At 41.4% G+C, this 17,152-nt stretch overlaps 1 protein-coding gene across 1 annotated transcript in view; it reads right to left on the bottom strand.

The window, feature by feature from the left end:
* Positions 1-7,511: 7,511 nt before the first annotated feature.
* The window catches only part of LOC138956762 (uncharacterized), a 66,183-nt gene continuing 56,542 nt past the window's right edge, over positions 7,512-17,152 (bottom strand). Inside the window, exons 4-5 of the mRNA XM_070328028.1 lie at positions 13,228-13,580; positions 7,512-8,071 (exon numbers count right to left, since the gene is read on the bottom strand). Coding sequence (XP_070184129.1) covers positions 7,680-8,071; positions 13,228-13,580 — 745 coding nt within the window. The 3' untranslated portion in view covers positions 7,512-7,679. The remainder of the gene's footprint in view (positions 8,072-13,227; positions 13,581-17,152) is intronic.

Below are 17,152 nucleotides of genomic sequence, written 5' to 3'. Positions count from 1 at the left end.
TTGTTCAACTTGTGTGCATTTTGACTTTGTTATTACACAAAATTGCTGTGAGATTTGTTCTTGTTTTACTGTTTACCATTCGAAAAAGAGGTCGAAACACGTTCTCACGAAAATAATAGCATCATGTCATGTCTTCATGGCGTAACACAGTTATGTAGTAATTATTTCTCATGTATATCATTTAAAGTTTTGTTGATCCAACTTTGTAAAGACTGTCAAAACGACACGATATTTATGCTCTCGCATCGATGAGATACATAGTGACAGATAAAAAAAAAAGCACGCGTTCATAACAAGGAATAGAACTATTGTCTAGGTAAAGACTTTATTATGGAAAAATGAAGCAAGAAGTCAAATAGCATCTACATAAAACACCAACAGCCAAATAAATATACATCGCTTAATTGCAGGTACATCAATCAAAAACGAAACATAACCAAAACCAACATATTTAGTCCTTTTCTCGGGTAAAGTACCTCGACTTTGACAGGACAATAATGAACGGCACCCCCCTTCATCCTTTAAAATGGTTTGTGAATTAAATTATGTTAATGTACAGTATCAAAACAACGGAATATATTTTAGCAGCTAGAGAAAAATAGGAACTACATATGCACACGACATTTTCAAAAATGATAATATAATCTGATTGCAAAATGTACAGAAATTAATGTGTCCATCACCAGAAGAGTATGTACACAGTTATTTATTACACACTGTCTCGGTCGTTTTTCGAGGAAGCATACTCATTACGTATATGGTGTCACTGAAGTATCCTCTAAATTGTTATTTGTGATAAGAAATAAAATACAAACAAGCACCAGGTGTGCTTCGACCTTGATAGGTCTTCGAGGTGCGATCTATTTACATTCGTTACATTCAAAACAATCCGAATGCTGTATTGAGTGTAAAGTAATGATAAATACATTTATCAACGGTCCAATTTATTGCACACAATGAAACCTGCAGACATTTATTAACGGTCTATTCTGTGCAGACCAAGCGGATTTCAGCGAACACTTTTTTCACCGTGGTGACATATTTCGGCTGTGGAAACATGTAGAAACCTTGTTTTACACTCGATACCGCATGCACATTGTTTTGATTATAATGGATGTGCTTATGGGTGTTCTATACTACCCGTCATATAAAAAACTAGGCCCATGCATTTGAGAGCAGATCTTTGTGATGAGGCCGTTTATTGTAAAACCAATTCTATAACTGAAAAAGGCAATCCATTGCCCTACCTTATTCAGAAAACAGATTGAGTTTACATGACGTAGTGTCTATACAGTGGAACCTACACCGCAGACACCCCCCAACATCAAATTCCCAAAATCAAAGTTGCCGCGTTAAACATGATTAACAAAATATCAAAACTGCTAAAACAAAACATAGTCTACATGTCAGTAGAAGGAACAATCGAATATGCATTTACAGCAGTCACTTTTATTCACATATATTGTCTAACAATGACATCATGGCAATCTCAATGGTGTACTGGTTTCATTCGTCTGAGAAGCCGTAACAGGAGGTTTTTGAGGCCGTCTTAGTGGGTAATGAGACAAAAACGGTACATTTCATTAACTCCACAACGCATTGCCTTTAAACTTTCAGTGATTTGTGCAAACACATATCGTAAAGTACATACGGAGTTTAAATTAATTCGAGACGTTAGGTCTGCTGCTATTTGACATGCCAGAAAGATTTCTTTATTTGACGGTAGTGGGGGCCTGTTTTGATCTGATCTAACGAATGTGTATGAACGGAAACGCTGTTCGTGCGAACGGAAACATGCACTTTTGTACGAACGGAAACATGGTGTATGAACGGAATCTGCATGTTTTCAAAAGACAAGTGATTGTACAAAAGCCATGGGTTTCTATAAACTTCTGTTCAAGCGAAATGTCGTAACACTAACAGGCAATGGTTTTGGTGAGCATGTGCAAATCAGGGGTCAGATTCGATAACTGAGCAAGAAAAACAAGAAAATGTTAAACAAGTCGCGTAAGGCGAAAATACAACATTTAGTCAAGTAGCTGTCGAACTCACAGAATGAAACTGAACGCAATGCCATTTTTCAGCAAGACCGTATACTCGTAGCATCGTCAGTCCATCGCTCATGGCAAAGGCAGTGAAATTGACAAGAAGAGCGGGGTAGTAGTTGCGCTAAGAAGGATAGCACGCTTTTCTGTACCTCTCTTTGTTTTAACTTTCTGAGCGTGTTTTTAATCCAAACATATCATATCTATATGTTTTTGGAATCAGGAACCGACAAGGAATAAGATGAAAGTGTTTTTAAATTGATTTCGACAATTTAATTTTGATAATAATTTTTATATATTTAATTTTCAGAGCTTGTTTTTAATCCAAATATAACATATTTATATGTTTTTGGAATCAGAAAATGATGGAGAATAAGATGAACGTAAATTTGGATCGTTTTATAAATTTTTATTTTTTTTTTACAATTTTCAGATTTTTAATGACCAAAGTCATTAATTAATTTTTAAGCCACCAAGCTGAAATGCAATACCGAAGTCCGGGCTTCGTCGAAGATTACTTGACCAAAATTTCAACCAATTTGGTTGAAAAATGAGGGCGTGACAGTGCCGCCTCAACTTTCACGAAAAGCCGGATATGACGTCATCAAAGACATTTATCAAAAAAATGAAAAAAACGTTCGGGGATTTCATACCCAGGAACTCTCATGTCAAATTTCATAAAGATCGGTCCAGTAGTTTAGTCTGAATCGCTCTACACACACACACACACACACACACACACAGACAGACACACACACGCACATACACCACGACCCTCGTCTCGATTCCCCCCTCTACGTTAAAACATTTAGTCAAAACTTGACAAAATGTAAAAATCAGGCAATTTTGCCACGTTCGGCCCGCGTGTGTTATCATGAGGATTACTAGCACCTTGGTACTTACCGTACACATAGCCCAACCATTTCGCTACCTTATTCTTTCAATATCACACAAGCACGCTGCCCACACGACTTACCACAACGTTTTTCCCCAAGCAAGTGACGAAAATGAGGCTGTATGAACGGAAACATCCTGCGGATGAACGGAAACATCCGGTGGATGAACGGAATCAGTTGACACACCGTGTTTACATCAAGATGTTGTGTTTGATTACTAATGCTGCGTCGCTCAAAAGAAATAACAGTTTTAGGTGTGACGAAAAAAATAACAGGGCCTGAGTACGGTGATAAATACAAGACTTCTTTTACAACCATTTGAAAAATACATACATCCCCCGTGGCTGCCCGCATAACGAAATCGTTTTTCTCGTGTTTTGAACTTACCAGTGTTACAGCACAGAGCAGAGTCCGTCCCACACTTCGCACTTTCCTAATATGGACCACTTTTTGTTTCATGCTGATAACTAGCTTGTTTTCTCGCAAAGAAGTTTCAGTTTGTGTTTGGTAGTCCTACCGTAAAATCCCTAGCATAAGCCCACCCCCCCCCCCCCCCTGTGCACAGATTTAGGGCAAAATTGGGGGGTGGGCGTTTGCTAGGGATAGACCCCTTTGCACAAAGTAAGTTTTGTGCTCAACCGTGTAATTGAGTGAATACAAACCCCGAGAGCATGTAAGTTAGGTCGTGTGAGTAGAAGTGAAGGAAAAAAGAAAACAAGAAGGGCAAAGCCCATACGACTCACATGCTTGACCTTGACCTTTACATGACCTTGACCTTCAGGGTCAAGGTCAAATAACTAAACCTAGCAATGACATCATACACTAAGAACTGCTTTACACATTTTTCCTACCAAAATACATGTGACCTTGACCCAAGGTCAAGGTCATCCAAGGTCATGCAACACAAAGCTGTTAATTCAAGACATAGGAAGTACAATGGTGCTTATTGGCTCTTTCTACCATGAGATATGGTCACTTTTAGTGGTTCACTACCTTATTTTGGTCACATTTCATAAGGGTCAAAGTGACCTTGACCTTGATCATATGTGACCAAATGTGTCTCATGATGAAAGCATAACATGTGCCCCACATAATTTTTAAGTTTGAAACAGTTATCTTCCATAGTTCAGGGTCAAGGTCACTTCAAAATATGTATACAATCCAACTTTGAAGAGCTCCTGTGACCTTGACCTTGAAACAAGGTAAACCAAACTGGTATCAAAAGATGGGGCTTACTTTGCCATATATATCATATATAGGTGAGGTATTGAATCTCAAAAACGTCAGAGAAAATGGGAAAAATGTGAAAAATAGCTGTTTTTTAGACACCATTTATGGCCCCTGCGACCTTGACCTTGAAGCAAGGTCAAGATGCTATGTATGTTTTTTGGGGCCTTGTCATCATACACCATCTTGCCAAATTTGGTACTGATAGACTGAATAGTGTCCAAGACATATCCAACGTTAAAGTTTTCCGGTCGGACGGCCGGCCGGCCGGACGGACGGGGGGGGACGGACGGACGGACGACTCGGGTGAGTACATAGACTCACTTTTGCTTCGCATCTGAGTCAAAAAAGGGACTTTGAGGCAAAGAAGGCCAACGAGGACAATCATGAGAGAGAGCCTGAGAGAGAGAGAGAGAGAGAGAGAGAGAGAGAGAGAGAGAGAGAGAGAGAGAGAGAGAGAGAGAGAGAGAGACGGACAGACAGACAGACAGAGAGAGAGTGAGAGGGGAGATAGAGGGGAGAGAGATAGACAGACAGACAGACAGACAGACAGACAGACAGAGAAAGACACAGTGTAAGACTGTCGCTTCGGCATTTTGCAAAAATGGCACAGAGAGATTCAAGAACAAACTTCAGGCCACCAGGAATCTTGTCAAAGTACCGGTACGTCACTGACAGAAAAAAACGTCAGGGGAAAAGCATGACGTAATTTTAATTCACTTTGTCGGGGATGGGTGTGAGTGAGGAGAGGGGACAAAGAATAAGAAGAAAAAAAGGAAAGAAACACGAAAAGGTAAAGAAGGAGAAAAAGATGACTTTTAGAACAGTCTGCACAAATCCTAGTGAAAGTGAGCCTATAGTCTGTTTGAAAAAAGCAGGGTGGGCGTTTGCTAGCTAGTTACCCCTGTGCACAACTTTTGGCCCAAAGTGGGGGGTGGGCGTTAGCTAAATGGTGGGCTTATGCTAGGGATTTTACGGTAATATGGGCGCCTAATATGGACCAGTGAAGCGGCCCTCACGAATCACTGTAAAAAGCCTCCCATATTTCAAAATAACACGATACAATTTAGTGTACAAGTCAGCCTAATTAAAATATGCTCTAGATGTATCTGTTTCGGGTTGATGAGAGCATTATTTGAAGCACACCAGGAAACTAAAGAAGCTTATCAAAAACAGAGTGAAAATAAGTGAAATTATCAACTTCCACGAAAAGAATACTTTTTGTTGAATTTTGTTTAAATCTCGAGGGCTAGTTCTAATAGGTTATTTCCAGCAAACTTCTTGATGAATTAATGAAAATAGCCTTTAGCTTGTATTTTCTTCGATTTGTTGAAGTTGGTCCATATTAGGGGACTCGCACATACTTTGAGATTTTGCTATTATTTTTTGTTTGCAATAGAAACTCGCGGTACACACTGTTAAAATGTAACAAATACGGTTTTAGCTGTCATATATAGCCATTTTTGTGTTATGAAAGCTTTGGCTGTGGACAGAAACGAGTCCGTTTTAGGCGGCAAATTTAGAGTGAACGCTGCTAAAAGTGCAAAAAAGCGAAAAAGCCTAACGGTTTTGAGGTTTGTGTTTCTGCATGCAACTTTGTGTTTTGACATGTGCAACTTATCCAGAGAGGGTGAATAAAGCGAATGAAATTGTTTTGAGCGTTCTAGCGCCGCTAGTTTGTCAGAACAGGAGGTGGTCCATATTAGGAGCCGGTCCATATTAGGAGCCTATCCCCAAAGACTACAAGGTATATCACTAAGCTTCGAGTCTTGCTGCACTTACTCAAAATAAAATATGGAAAAAATAACTGCCAATGTCGAGGACCTTTGTAACTGTACAAATACCAAAATAAAAGAATGTTCTAACTATCTGTACCTTTTATGTTTAGCTGCCTGTCCGCCGCATGTTTTTAAACCGTATTCTGTGCGACCAAAAGTGTCTGTCGCCGGTATATCACTTCGATCCTGAAAGCCTGAACGGTTCTAACCCGAGGAGATTGTAGTCCGATGCGCTCATTGGTTCAGGGGCGGACGAGGGGGGGGGGGGGGGTTTCCTGGGGTTTCCGGAACCCCCCCCCCCCAGCCAAAAATTAAAAATATTTTTATGGTGCATTTCTTTATTTTACATTGAGTTTCAATTTTTTGGGTATTAATCAGTGACAAAATCCGTTGCCTGAAACTGGTAATGACCATCCTCAGAATGCACCAGATTGCACCATTTTGCATCCTTTTTTGTCAAAATTTTCCGGGGGGGCATGCCCCCGGACCCCCCCTAGCAAGGATTCTGTCGGATCGGCGCTTCGCGCCTTCACACCCATATCTTCACAATATACTTTTGGAACCCCCCCCCCCCCCCATAAAATGAACTGATCCGCCCCTGTGGTTAATAACCGGATATTCGATAAGGTAGCTTCCCTTTGCTGCGCAATATTTACATACTTTTTAGACCAATGAGCTAGTATGCATATTCGGCGCGGCATGCATGATTTTCCAAGGTTCCGCCAGCTGAGTGGCGTACCTTGTAGTCTTATTATGATAGTGGTGGTCCAGTGTACGATACCTTCCGCCTGTGGACCAGGTTGGGTCGTCTTGGGTCAGTGCTAAAATGGTTACTTTATGGGCTGTTAGCCGAACGGACACCGGGGCTTCATATTTGTGCATGCATGCATTCGTGTTTCTAAGGCCTGATACTTTCGTTGTGAAGCTGGCAGTCAGTGCTACCAAATGTCTGTGTCTACCACTCGGTGGTGACTTAATGTGGGTCTATGTGGGCTTGAGAGTGTTCACAGAACGCTCTTTTATCAGCAGGAGCAACCATTTAAACTAGACGGCCCTTATTTTCCCGTTTTGCAAATCACTGAGCAGCTGGAACAAATATGAAGCTCGGGCCATTTTGCTTTTGTTGAGAACTAGTACATCGTGAAAAGAAATAAATCAAGTTGATCAAATTAGAACAGTTGTAGGACTAGTCCGTAACTTTTTGTGCAATCTGTGTTTGTCAATGTTGTGCATAACCACTAACATACTCAAAAACTCCATTTTTTGACATGACGTATTAATTATTGCGATATAATTATATTCATTCTAGCAATATCTAGCTGTCTGTGTGTGGTAATACCGAAGGCATTTAACTTAAGAACTTTGAAAACCCTAAAAGGAACTCATTCTTACACAGCTACCGTTGTGAACAATCTGTGACACATGCGGATAATTGCTCCCTCAGAGCTGGACCACCACCGCCTTATGTTAATCTATCTGTCTTTGTCCTCCTCCTCCTCCTCCTCAATCATCATCATCATCATCAATCATCATCATCATCATCATCATCAATCACCATCATCATCATCTTCATCATCCTCATCATCATCATCATCATCATCATCATCACAAACATTAGCACAACAAGCTATCTTCTGTAAATTAAATGTGTACAGCCAAATCAACATGTACAGCTTAGCTAATCATACTCCATCATTTCATAGAAATCAACAGTACCATCCTCATAGTCGTAATCAATCTGTACCAGGTTTCACCCACACCAGTTGCGCAGTTGTACGCGAAATGGCTGACAACATCCCGCGCTTCTTGTCGAACGATCCTGATTGTGACCTGACTGTCTGCACGAAGACCACGACTTTCCTCTCCAAGCCCTGCACGTCTAGACTGTATGCCGCTACCACGTGGTCCGGCCCCGCCATGGTGGCCACGTCTCTCACACCCACAGCGTCTCTTGGCTCCAGCACTGTGACCGGTACACCCGTCTCCCTCACACCCTGCACCATACCGCTAGCTGCCCGTGTCTCCTGGCCTGATACGTCCCTCTCTGTGTCGTGCAGTGTAGCTTCGTCTGTCAATATGAAGACATCCTTGTATCGTGGGGGCTGGGGGCTGCTGCTGCTTCTGCCTGAAAGTAGCAGTGTTTAAAAGAAAGGGTGTTTGTACCAGGTGAAGAAGCCTGACAGTATCCGTGGCCAGAAATTGATGGTTTACAGAAGGAGGCGTGGGCCATTAATATTGACAAAAATCTCTTCAACCATTCTATATGAGCAGTAAAACAAAGATGATTTATTGCCTCGATGTAAAACGTATTAAACCTCCATATCCTCCTACATCTCTCGTCTCCAACGCATTCAAAATAGCTCTGCCCGTCTTGTCTTACGAAAGAAAAAGTCGCGTAAGGCGAAAATACAATATTTAGTCAAGTAGCTGCCATTTTTCAGCAAGACCGTATACTCGTAGCATCGTCAGTCCACCGCTCATGGCAAAGGCAGTGCAATTGACAAGAAGAGCGGGGTAGTAGTTGCGCTAAGAAGGATAGCACGCTTTTCTGTACCTCTCTTTGTTTTAACTTTCTGAGCGTGTTTTTAATCCAAACATATCATATCTATATGTTTTTGGAATCAGGAACCGACAAGGAATAAGATGAAAGTGTTTTTAAATTGATTTGGACAATTTAATTTTGATAATAATTTTTATATATTTAATTTTCAGAGCTTGTTTTTAATCCGAATATAACATATTTATATGTTTTTTGAATCAGCAAATGATGGAGAATAAGATAAACGTAAATTTGGATCGCTTTATAAATTTTTCTTTTTTCTTTTACAATTTTCAGATTTTTAATGACCAAAGTCATTAATTAATTTTTAAGCCACCAAGCTGAAATGCAATACCGAACCCCGGGCTTCGTCGAAGATTACTTGACCAAAATTTGAACCAATTTGGTTGAAAAATGAGGGCGTGACTGTGCCGCCTCAACTTTCACGAAAAGCCGGATATGACGTCATCAAAGACATTTATCAAAAAAATGAAAAAAACGTTCGGGGATTTCATACCCAGGAACTCTCATGTCAAATTTCATAAAGATCGGTCCAGTAGTTTAGTCTGAATCGCTCTACACACACACACACACACACACACACGCACGCACGCACACACACACGCACATACACCACGACCCTCGTTTCGATTCCCCCTCGATGTTAAAATATTTAGTCAAAACTTGACTAAATATAAAAAGGGAGATCATATCACCCCCCTCCTAAATCAGCTCCACTGGTTGCCCGTTCCTGCCCGTATCACCTACAAAATCAACACTCTCACCTACAAATGCCTCCATGGTCTCGCCCCTGCCTATCTCTCCGACTCTCTCTCTCTCTATGTCCCTTCACGAGCACTCAGATCATCTGCCGACTCCCTCAAGCTCAACATCCCCCACACCAAACTCAAAACAGCAGGTCAACGCTCATTTTCTTTCCAAGCACCTAGCCAATGGAACACACTACCTCTCCCCCTCCGTCAACAACAGTCCCTCGAATCATTCAAATCTGCACTCAAGACATTCCTTTTTTCCACATAATCCATGCATTCTACACTGCCCACCCCATCCCACCCTGAATAACTGTACATATGTGAACAGCTCAGATCATGGGTAATTTTAACACCTTCACATTTAAATGCTTATTTTATAGCCATCCATTGAATTGAGAAGAAAACAAAGCATACTAAACTGCTAAGCATGAATCAAACAATAAGAAAATAAAAAGAACCAACAGCATCGTTTTGTATGTGTGGGTAGTAAACACGTCTTTACAAAACACGGCGGAAAATGGCGACAAAGTTGTTGCACAGCGACAGGTCACTTTCTTCAACCAAGGCCAGTACTTTCATACATAACAAAGGAAAGCAAATATGGCCTGAATAATAAAGTTATAGTGTTCCTTTGCGTGTCTGAGTGATAAACTGTTTTAACCAACTATCTTCTGAAACGTAATTGCACTCAGCAGATTTGTCTTCCGCTCATAACTTTCGTGTCACACGGTCTTTGCGACAAACAGATAGATCGCATTCTCGCAGAAAATCATTGACAACACAGACCAGTCATTTTTAGCATTGCATTTGGGAAGGGCTACTATTATAGTGTGTTTTAAGAAAGAAAAACATTACAGTATCGGCAGAACACGACCAAATGAGTTTTCGTGTCACAGCGTTATGGGCGTGAGATTGTGTTCTCACACTGTAGCAAAATCATTGACAACACAGACAAGTCAGTTTTAGCATAGACATTGGGAAAGGCTACTATTATAGTGTGTTTTAGGAAAGAAAAACATTATAGTATCAGCAGAACACGACCAAATCATGACAAATGAGTTTGCGTTTTGGGCGTTATGGGCGTTTTTTCACACTGCAGATCATATCTCAAAAACTACTGAGTGGATCTTTATGAAATTTGATATGGATATTTTTGACTGGATTTTCTCATAGAAGGTTTTTCCGTTTATTGATAGGACAGTTTGATGACGTCATATTTTACCGTTTGCCAAAAGGTCGAGGCAGCACTTTCACAGTTACAGTTTTTCATCAATTTGATCGAATTTCTTATCACACAATCTCAGATCTAGGCCGGATTATGGGATTGCATTTCAGTTTGGTCACTTAAAGTTTTGTTATTGAAATGTTTGTTCGAAATATGTCATTTTTTCACATTTTTAAAAACTAATATTTGAAACAAAAAATTTATATTGGTGTATTCCCTATTGCGTCCTGTATCTAAAACTATATAGTTTTGTTGTTTTGTATTGATAATTATGCTTAAAAATGAAGAAAACCGATAAATAACCACTATCTTTATTTATGAAAAAAGACACTTAAAAACAACTTCTATCTATTCCTTACCATTTTCTGATTCCAAATATATATAGTTTCATGGTGTTTGACGTTGAAAATAGGCTAAAACTTAACAAACTCGGATCATTGAATGGAAATTATACTTCCAAGCTCCGTGCAGCTGACAACATGATAAAAACACGTCATTTCAAGTGTGGAACACGCTCATGACGTCATACTGAAAGGTGATGAATTATGGCTTCACCTTGCGATGTTTCATTTCAAACATGGTAACATTTTTAAAGGGGTTTCTTTCTCAGATTTCTGTTTGCCCTCTGTCTGTCTCTCTATGTCTCCGTCTGTCTGACTGATTCAATTAAATGTGTAATTACTAAGTTTTGCAAAAGTCAAACTAAGTAGATATACCTAATTGATTCAGGTCTCTAAATTCTTATTGTAAAATTGTGAGTTTTATTCAAAACAAATTTAATTGGTGTTTTAAACTCAATAATGGGGCATGCTGTGATGAGTAGAAGAATGTGTGCTTACGAGCAGAAAAAGCCCATCAAAGTCAAGAATCGTGTTTTTCTTTTTCTATTTTCACCTTGTAGCTTCATACAGACACTAAGCAACAGTGTAGTTCCACTTCCAGTGCAATATCTTGTACTTTAATTTTGACCATCTGTGTAACACTTTATTGACCCATGATCTGAGCTGTTCATATATTTTAATGGTTGATGGTGTGTGTGTGTCGGTGACTTTAAGTCTCCGTGTGTGTGAATGAGTGTATGTGCGCCTTGAGTCGCCTGTTGGTGAGATATGTGCGCGTTATAAATATTCGTATTATTATTATTATTATTCTACCATACACACACACACACACACACACACACACACACACACACACACACACACACACACACACACACACACACAACATCGTACACACAGACGCGCGCGCGCACGCATGCACACGCACACAGACACAGACACGTATGCACAGACACAGACATTCACATAAAAAAACAGACATACACACACACACACACACACACACACACACACACACACACACACACACACACACACACATACACACACACACACACACACACACACAGCTTCGGAAATGTTAAAGAAAAGATATCCTCAATGGTTAGGGCTTTTTTCTGCAGACAGGGGTAACCAGTTTGAATACCTAGATTGGATGTTCGCAAATCAGTTCTATTTTTGTTTTGCCTTACTTACAGTAACCACAACTGCAGTAATGCCAACATTTGTCTCAGGCAACATTAAAGGCCCAGTCTTCCTCAAATGGCTTACAGAACGATTAAAATCTTCTCACGAAAAAAGCAGTTCTGACATTATGGAACACACTTGCAATAGCATTTAACAGCATTAAATAGCACAGTTCGTTTTAATGGCTATTTAGCTTGCGTAAATCACACACCAGATTTCGTAGTCTGAATCGCTCTACACACACACACACACACACACACACGCACGCACACACATACGCACATACACCACGACCCTCGTTTCGATTCCCCCTCGATGTTAAAATATTTAGTCAAAACTTGACTAAATATAAAAAACGAATTGTGGCATCTGTCGTCGCCAGACCAGGGCATTAAGACACTGTGCCTCTTGAAGACAGACTTACAATCACGCAAAGATGGCCACATCGTCCGCCTGATCGCCAGGATCGAGTAAAACAATCCCGCCGGACTAGTAGAAACCGCATGGCAACTCGCTCAGGTGACCAGTGAACATTCTTGTCAAATGCAACAATGTTGGTTGTACTATCGAGTTTCAAAGCGATATAAACACTCCAGATGCATAAACTGTGGTATGTACCGGACCAGTGAAATTTCTGGCGGGCTAGTAACTTTCTTGAAATTACTCGCCCGGCTGGCGAGTACAAAAAATGTGAGATTTGGCCGTCCCTGATCACGTCTGACTGTTGTGTCCATCACTAATTGCCTAAAGTGTCCGAGGCTTAGCACAAACACTGTCTAAACAGGGGTATTCGAGGGCTCATGCTGCAACGTGATAAGGCACCGGTGCCTACTGACTTTGCGACTAGAGAATTCTTGGTTTCAAAGGGAGTACTGCTGTTGTCGTGTCAACCCTATTCTCTTGTCCTGTCCACATGCTAGTTTAGCCTGTTATCTGAATTCAAGAAACAGCCGAGGAAACACGACTTAAGAGCCCTGAAGACTCTGTCCGAGCATTTACGAGGGCCTTACAAGGTATAATCGATGTCACGTGATCCCATGCACGAAAGAGCTTGTTTGAGATGATGGCCAATTAGGTGTCGGCTGGGAGAGGGTTAGCCTAGAAAATGGTCTAATTTGATTGCTAGTACATGTATGTGTTTCCGTTTATGGAACAACCTATACGTAGATGCACGCGCACGTACACACACACTTTCTATCTCTCTCTCTCGCTTACCTGTTTCACCTATTCGAAGCATATGCAGTATTTGCCCCACCTCCCTGCCGCACTGCAGGCAGTCTGAAAGGTCGCCGCCTGCACTGTGACCTTGACCTGAGTGTAACACAGACAGCAGGGGCGGCCCGTCACATGGCAGCGGGGAAGCTGTGTTGGTGTAGCCGAGGACACCTCCTCCCTCACCCATGCGCTGAACATAACGAGTGATTGAGGGCGGTGTCCTAAGCGGCTCTGTCAGGATGACCTCGGTCAGTTGTGGCGGTACGCCTTCAGAGTGCATAGAAGCTGACCACACGTGTAGGTCTGTGATACGGCGCTGAAGCTCGGTGCACAGGTCAGTGAGGTTTTTATCACTGTAACACATTTTGAAAGGTGACGATGAGCTGTTGATTACTTTAGTGTGCCAAACAGTGTTGTTACTATGCCGTGCGTGATATTCATTTGAAAGTAGAGGAGAAGGGCACACGTATGAAAATGTGATGTTTCTGTTACAAAGATAAGAATGACAGTGAAGACAGAAATGTTTGACCAGTAAAAAAGCAATAGGACCCACATGCGTATGGGGGGAGTTTGCGACTTCTTCCAAAGTTTTGAGCGACCTTGGAAGTACTTCCCTCACTTTTGCATGGATGGGTCGGAAAATGGCTTACTTTGAAAGCAAACGATGAAGTAAGTGAGGTAAATTTACTTCAGCGAGACCCAAAGTTCCAAAGTTTCTCTGTGCAAAATGGCAGGGCTTTTCTTCGGTTTTAGAGATAGTCGTCAACACCTACAACGATATCGCATTTTTAAGGGTCCTTACCCAACCTCCAACGCAGACTACAATTGCAGGACATTCCGGTTTTAAAGGCAGCTCATTTCCCAATGAGCTCAGACTGACACAATATAGAAGACGCCAAATGTATCAATCGGGCAGCTGTCGTAACTTGGCTAAAGACAGTCACTTACCATGTACCCTAGACATAAACTATGACGTTCTTGTTTAATGAGCATGAAAATGCTTGAAACAGAGTGGCTCAAAACAGACAATTCGGTCAGTTACTGACTGAGCCGGCATGTCTATGTTCCCCCAGGTCTATGTTCCCCCAGGTCTATGTTCCCCCAGGTTTATGTTCCTCCAGTCATACCATGTGTTATGTCATGTCATGCCATATGTCATATATGTCAGGTCATGTGTCATGCCATATGTCATTTCACATGTCATGCCACCCGTGTCTTGTCACGTGTCATGTTACATATGTCATGGCATATGCCATGTCGCATGGCATGCCATATGTCATGTCATGGCAAGCAATATGTCGTGTCCTATGTCATGCTATATATCGTGCTATGAGTCGTGTCACGTGTCATGTCATATATGTCACATCATGTGTCACGTTAAATGTCATGTCATGTGTCAAGACATGTCATATTATAAATCATGTCATGTTATGTCATATGTCATGTCATGTCCCGAGAGGGAAGGTGTAGAAGGTGGCCGTGCCGGGCATGGTGAGTGTGGCGTGTGTTTGTTTACCTCTGATTGTTATCAAAACCGGCCGACGGTAGTTTGGCACCTCTTGGGCTTCTAGCCCTTATAACCTGAATTTCTCTATAAGTAAGGCTCTCTATAATGTACTGGCAGAAAACCCAGCTAGCTACCAACAAACAGGTCAAGAGAGAGGTTGAATACAAGAATAGATCCGTTGTGTATTGCAACGGAATGCAGTGACTTCTGTAGGCGCCCTGTAGGCCAACCACTTTTTGGCTTTTTGGGAAATGACGGGTAGTTTGGAGACATTGTTGGCGGGAACAGTACGCACCCAAGTACACACCCCACACAGCTGATCTAGAGTTTACTCCAAATCAGATTTCTAGAAATGTTGAAGTTCCACCAGGACAGAAATGTCATTTGCCATGTCATATGACATGACATGACACATGACATGACATATGACATAACATATTAGACCTGGGGGAACATAGACCTGGGGGAACATCGGGTGCCTCCCTGAGCCAACGTGCTAGTCAGTCGGCGAAGCTGGCGATCTTTCAAAATTTCATGACTGACTAACTCATAAAATATCTTGTCATCATCACCTTGTCCACATGAGTACCATAGTGTAGTGGTTATTGATTCCTTCTTCTTCTTCTTTGTTCATGGGCTTAGACTCCCACGTACACTCGTATTTTTGCACGAGTGGAATTTTACGTGTATGACCGTTTTTACTCCGCCATTTAGGCAGCCATACGCCGCTTTCGGAGGAAGCATGCTGAGTATTTTCGTGTTTCTATAACCCACCAAACTCTGACATGGATTACAGGATCTTTTCCGTGCGCACTTGGTGTACACACGAAGGGGGAAAAGCCACTAGCAGGTCTGCACATAAGTTGACCTGGGAGATCGGAAAAATCTCCACACTTAACCCACCAGGCGGCCGCGGCCGGGATTCGAACCCCGCCACAGCGCCCGTCTGTTATTGATTCCGATTACCGTTCCGGCATTCTGAGTTGAAATCTCGCCGCAAACTTTATATTATTTTATTTTATTGTATTCGTTTAAAGCCTCATGCAATTGCATTCAGGCTGCTTCAACCCTTCTCCAGTTTTTGCCTTTGTGTTTTATTAAAGCGTGTTTCTTGAGCGAATCACCGTCACCCGCGGACAACCGCAACCGACCGACTGTACAGTTATCCGACTGGCCACGTCGTGGGTTAAATATAACAATATTATCACTTTCGTTTGCTTAATCGCACGTGAAAATTGCCGATTTCGAAGACGAGACTAGTCTCGGCACGCTCAAAAGATCAATGACTTCTTGTACGGTAATACCTTCTCGAGACGTCGAACCCTCTGACACCATAATTTGAGACATAACCCTGACTTGCTTCCTGGATGACTTCCAGAGGAGGAACCAAATCGGAAAAAGGCGCTTAAAGGAGTTTAATGCACATAAGGTACTCCCGGGCAAATTTGTTTTCATTTGACAGACAAATGCATATAGTCTCTGAAACAGCTTTTCTTGGCACCCAAAACTTGCAGCAGCTATTCGCAATTGTAAGGCAAAGTAGCCCAGATTTATTTGTAAATAAACTTCAGAAAAAAACATGTTGTTGCAAAAAACGGCAATATTCTGCTGGCAGCAGAGTAAATATTTCTGAGTGAACTATCAAGTAATTGGAAGGTGTTAAACAGCAAGTGAAAAGATTGTTTGCGTGCAACACATAGGAGCACCAGGAGGCCTTGCATTTCAAAAAATGTGTTACGTCACGTCATTTTCACTTTTCTGAATAATGTCAAATCTCATCAAAGACGTTTTGTAAGCCACAATCTAATCAAATACATATCAAAGGGAAGTGCATTCATGGCTTTTAGTTGCAAGTACCTCTGATGAGATAGCTCATAAACACTAAGTGTGAGAGTTCCGTTCCGAAGTACACCCCCTAATGTTGTAAGTCGAAGTTATGTCATGAAAGCCTTCTGAGAGCCACTATTACAGGTAAGGGTGGAGGGTAATGGACTTAAAATGTACGGTAATACATAGAAAAATACCGGCTCAAAGCATTGGTGCAAAATATATAAAGATAACTGTGAAGAAATGTATGCGCGAGACGATAACTGTGTGATGAGTCTCATTCACTGAAATAACGCCTTTAATTACTTTTCCTTACATTTTCAGCCAGTGCTGGTTTTCATAAGAGTTGCATTTGAACCTCCAAAATGCCCGTCAATATAAAGTAAGAAGATAGAATGTAACTGTGATTGACAATGTGCGCCATTGAACATTCACTGACAAAATCGGGTGCATACCGTTTTTGGCGGTTTTACGTTTCACTGAAGGAAAAACAGAATTTAGTGTGTTATACAAAACTCTCTGGGTAACATGATTTACATAGAATAAAGAAATAGAATTTATGCCATGTACTCCGTCACGGCGGAGGGCTGA

The sequence above is a fragment of the Littorina saxatilis genome, unplaced genomic scaffold (assembly GCF_037325665.1).
Source record: "Littorina saxatilis isolate snail1 unplaced genomic scaffold, US_GU_Lsax_2.0 scaffold_231, whole genome shotgun sequence".
Lineage (NCBI taxonomy): Eukaryota > Metazoa > Mollusca > Gastropoda > Littorinimorpha > Littorinidae > Littorina > Littorina saxatilis.
The sequence above is the reverse complement of the archived record's forward strand: the minus strand, read 5'-3'. Positions and strand labels throughout refer to the sequence as shown.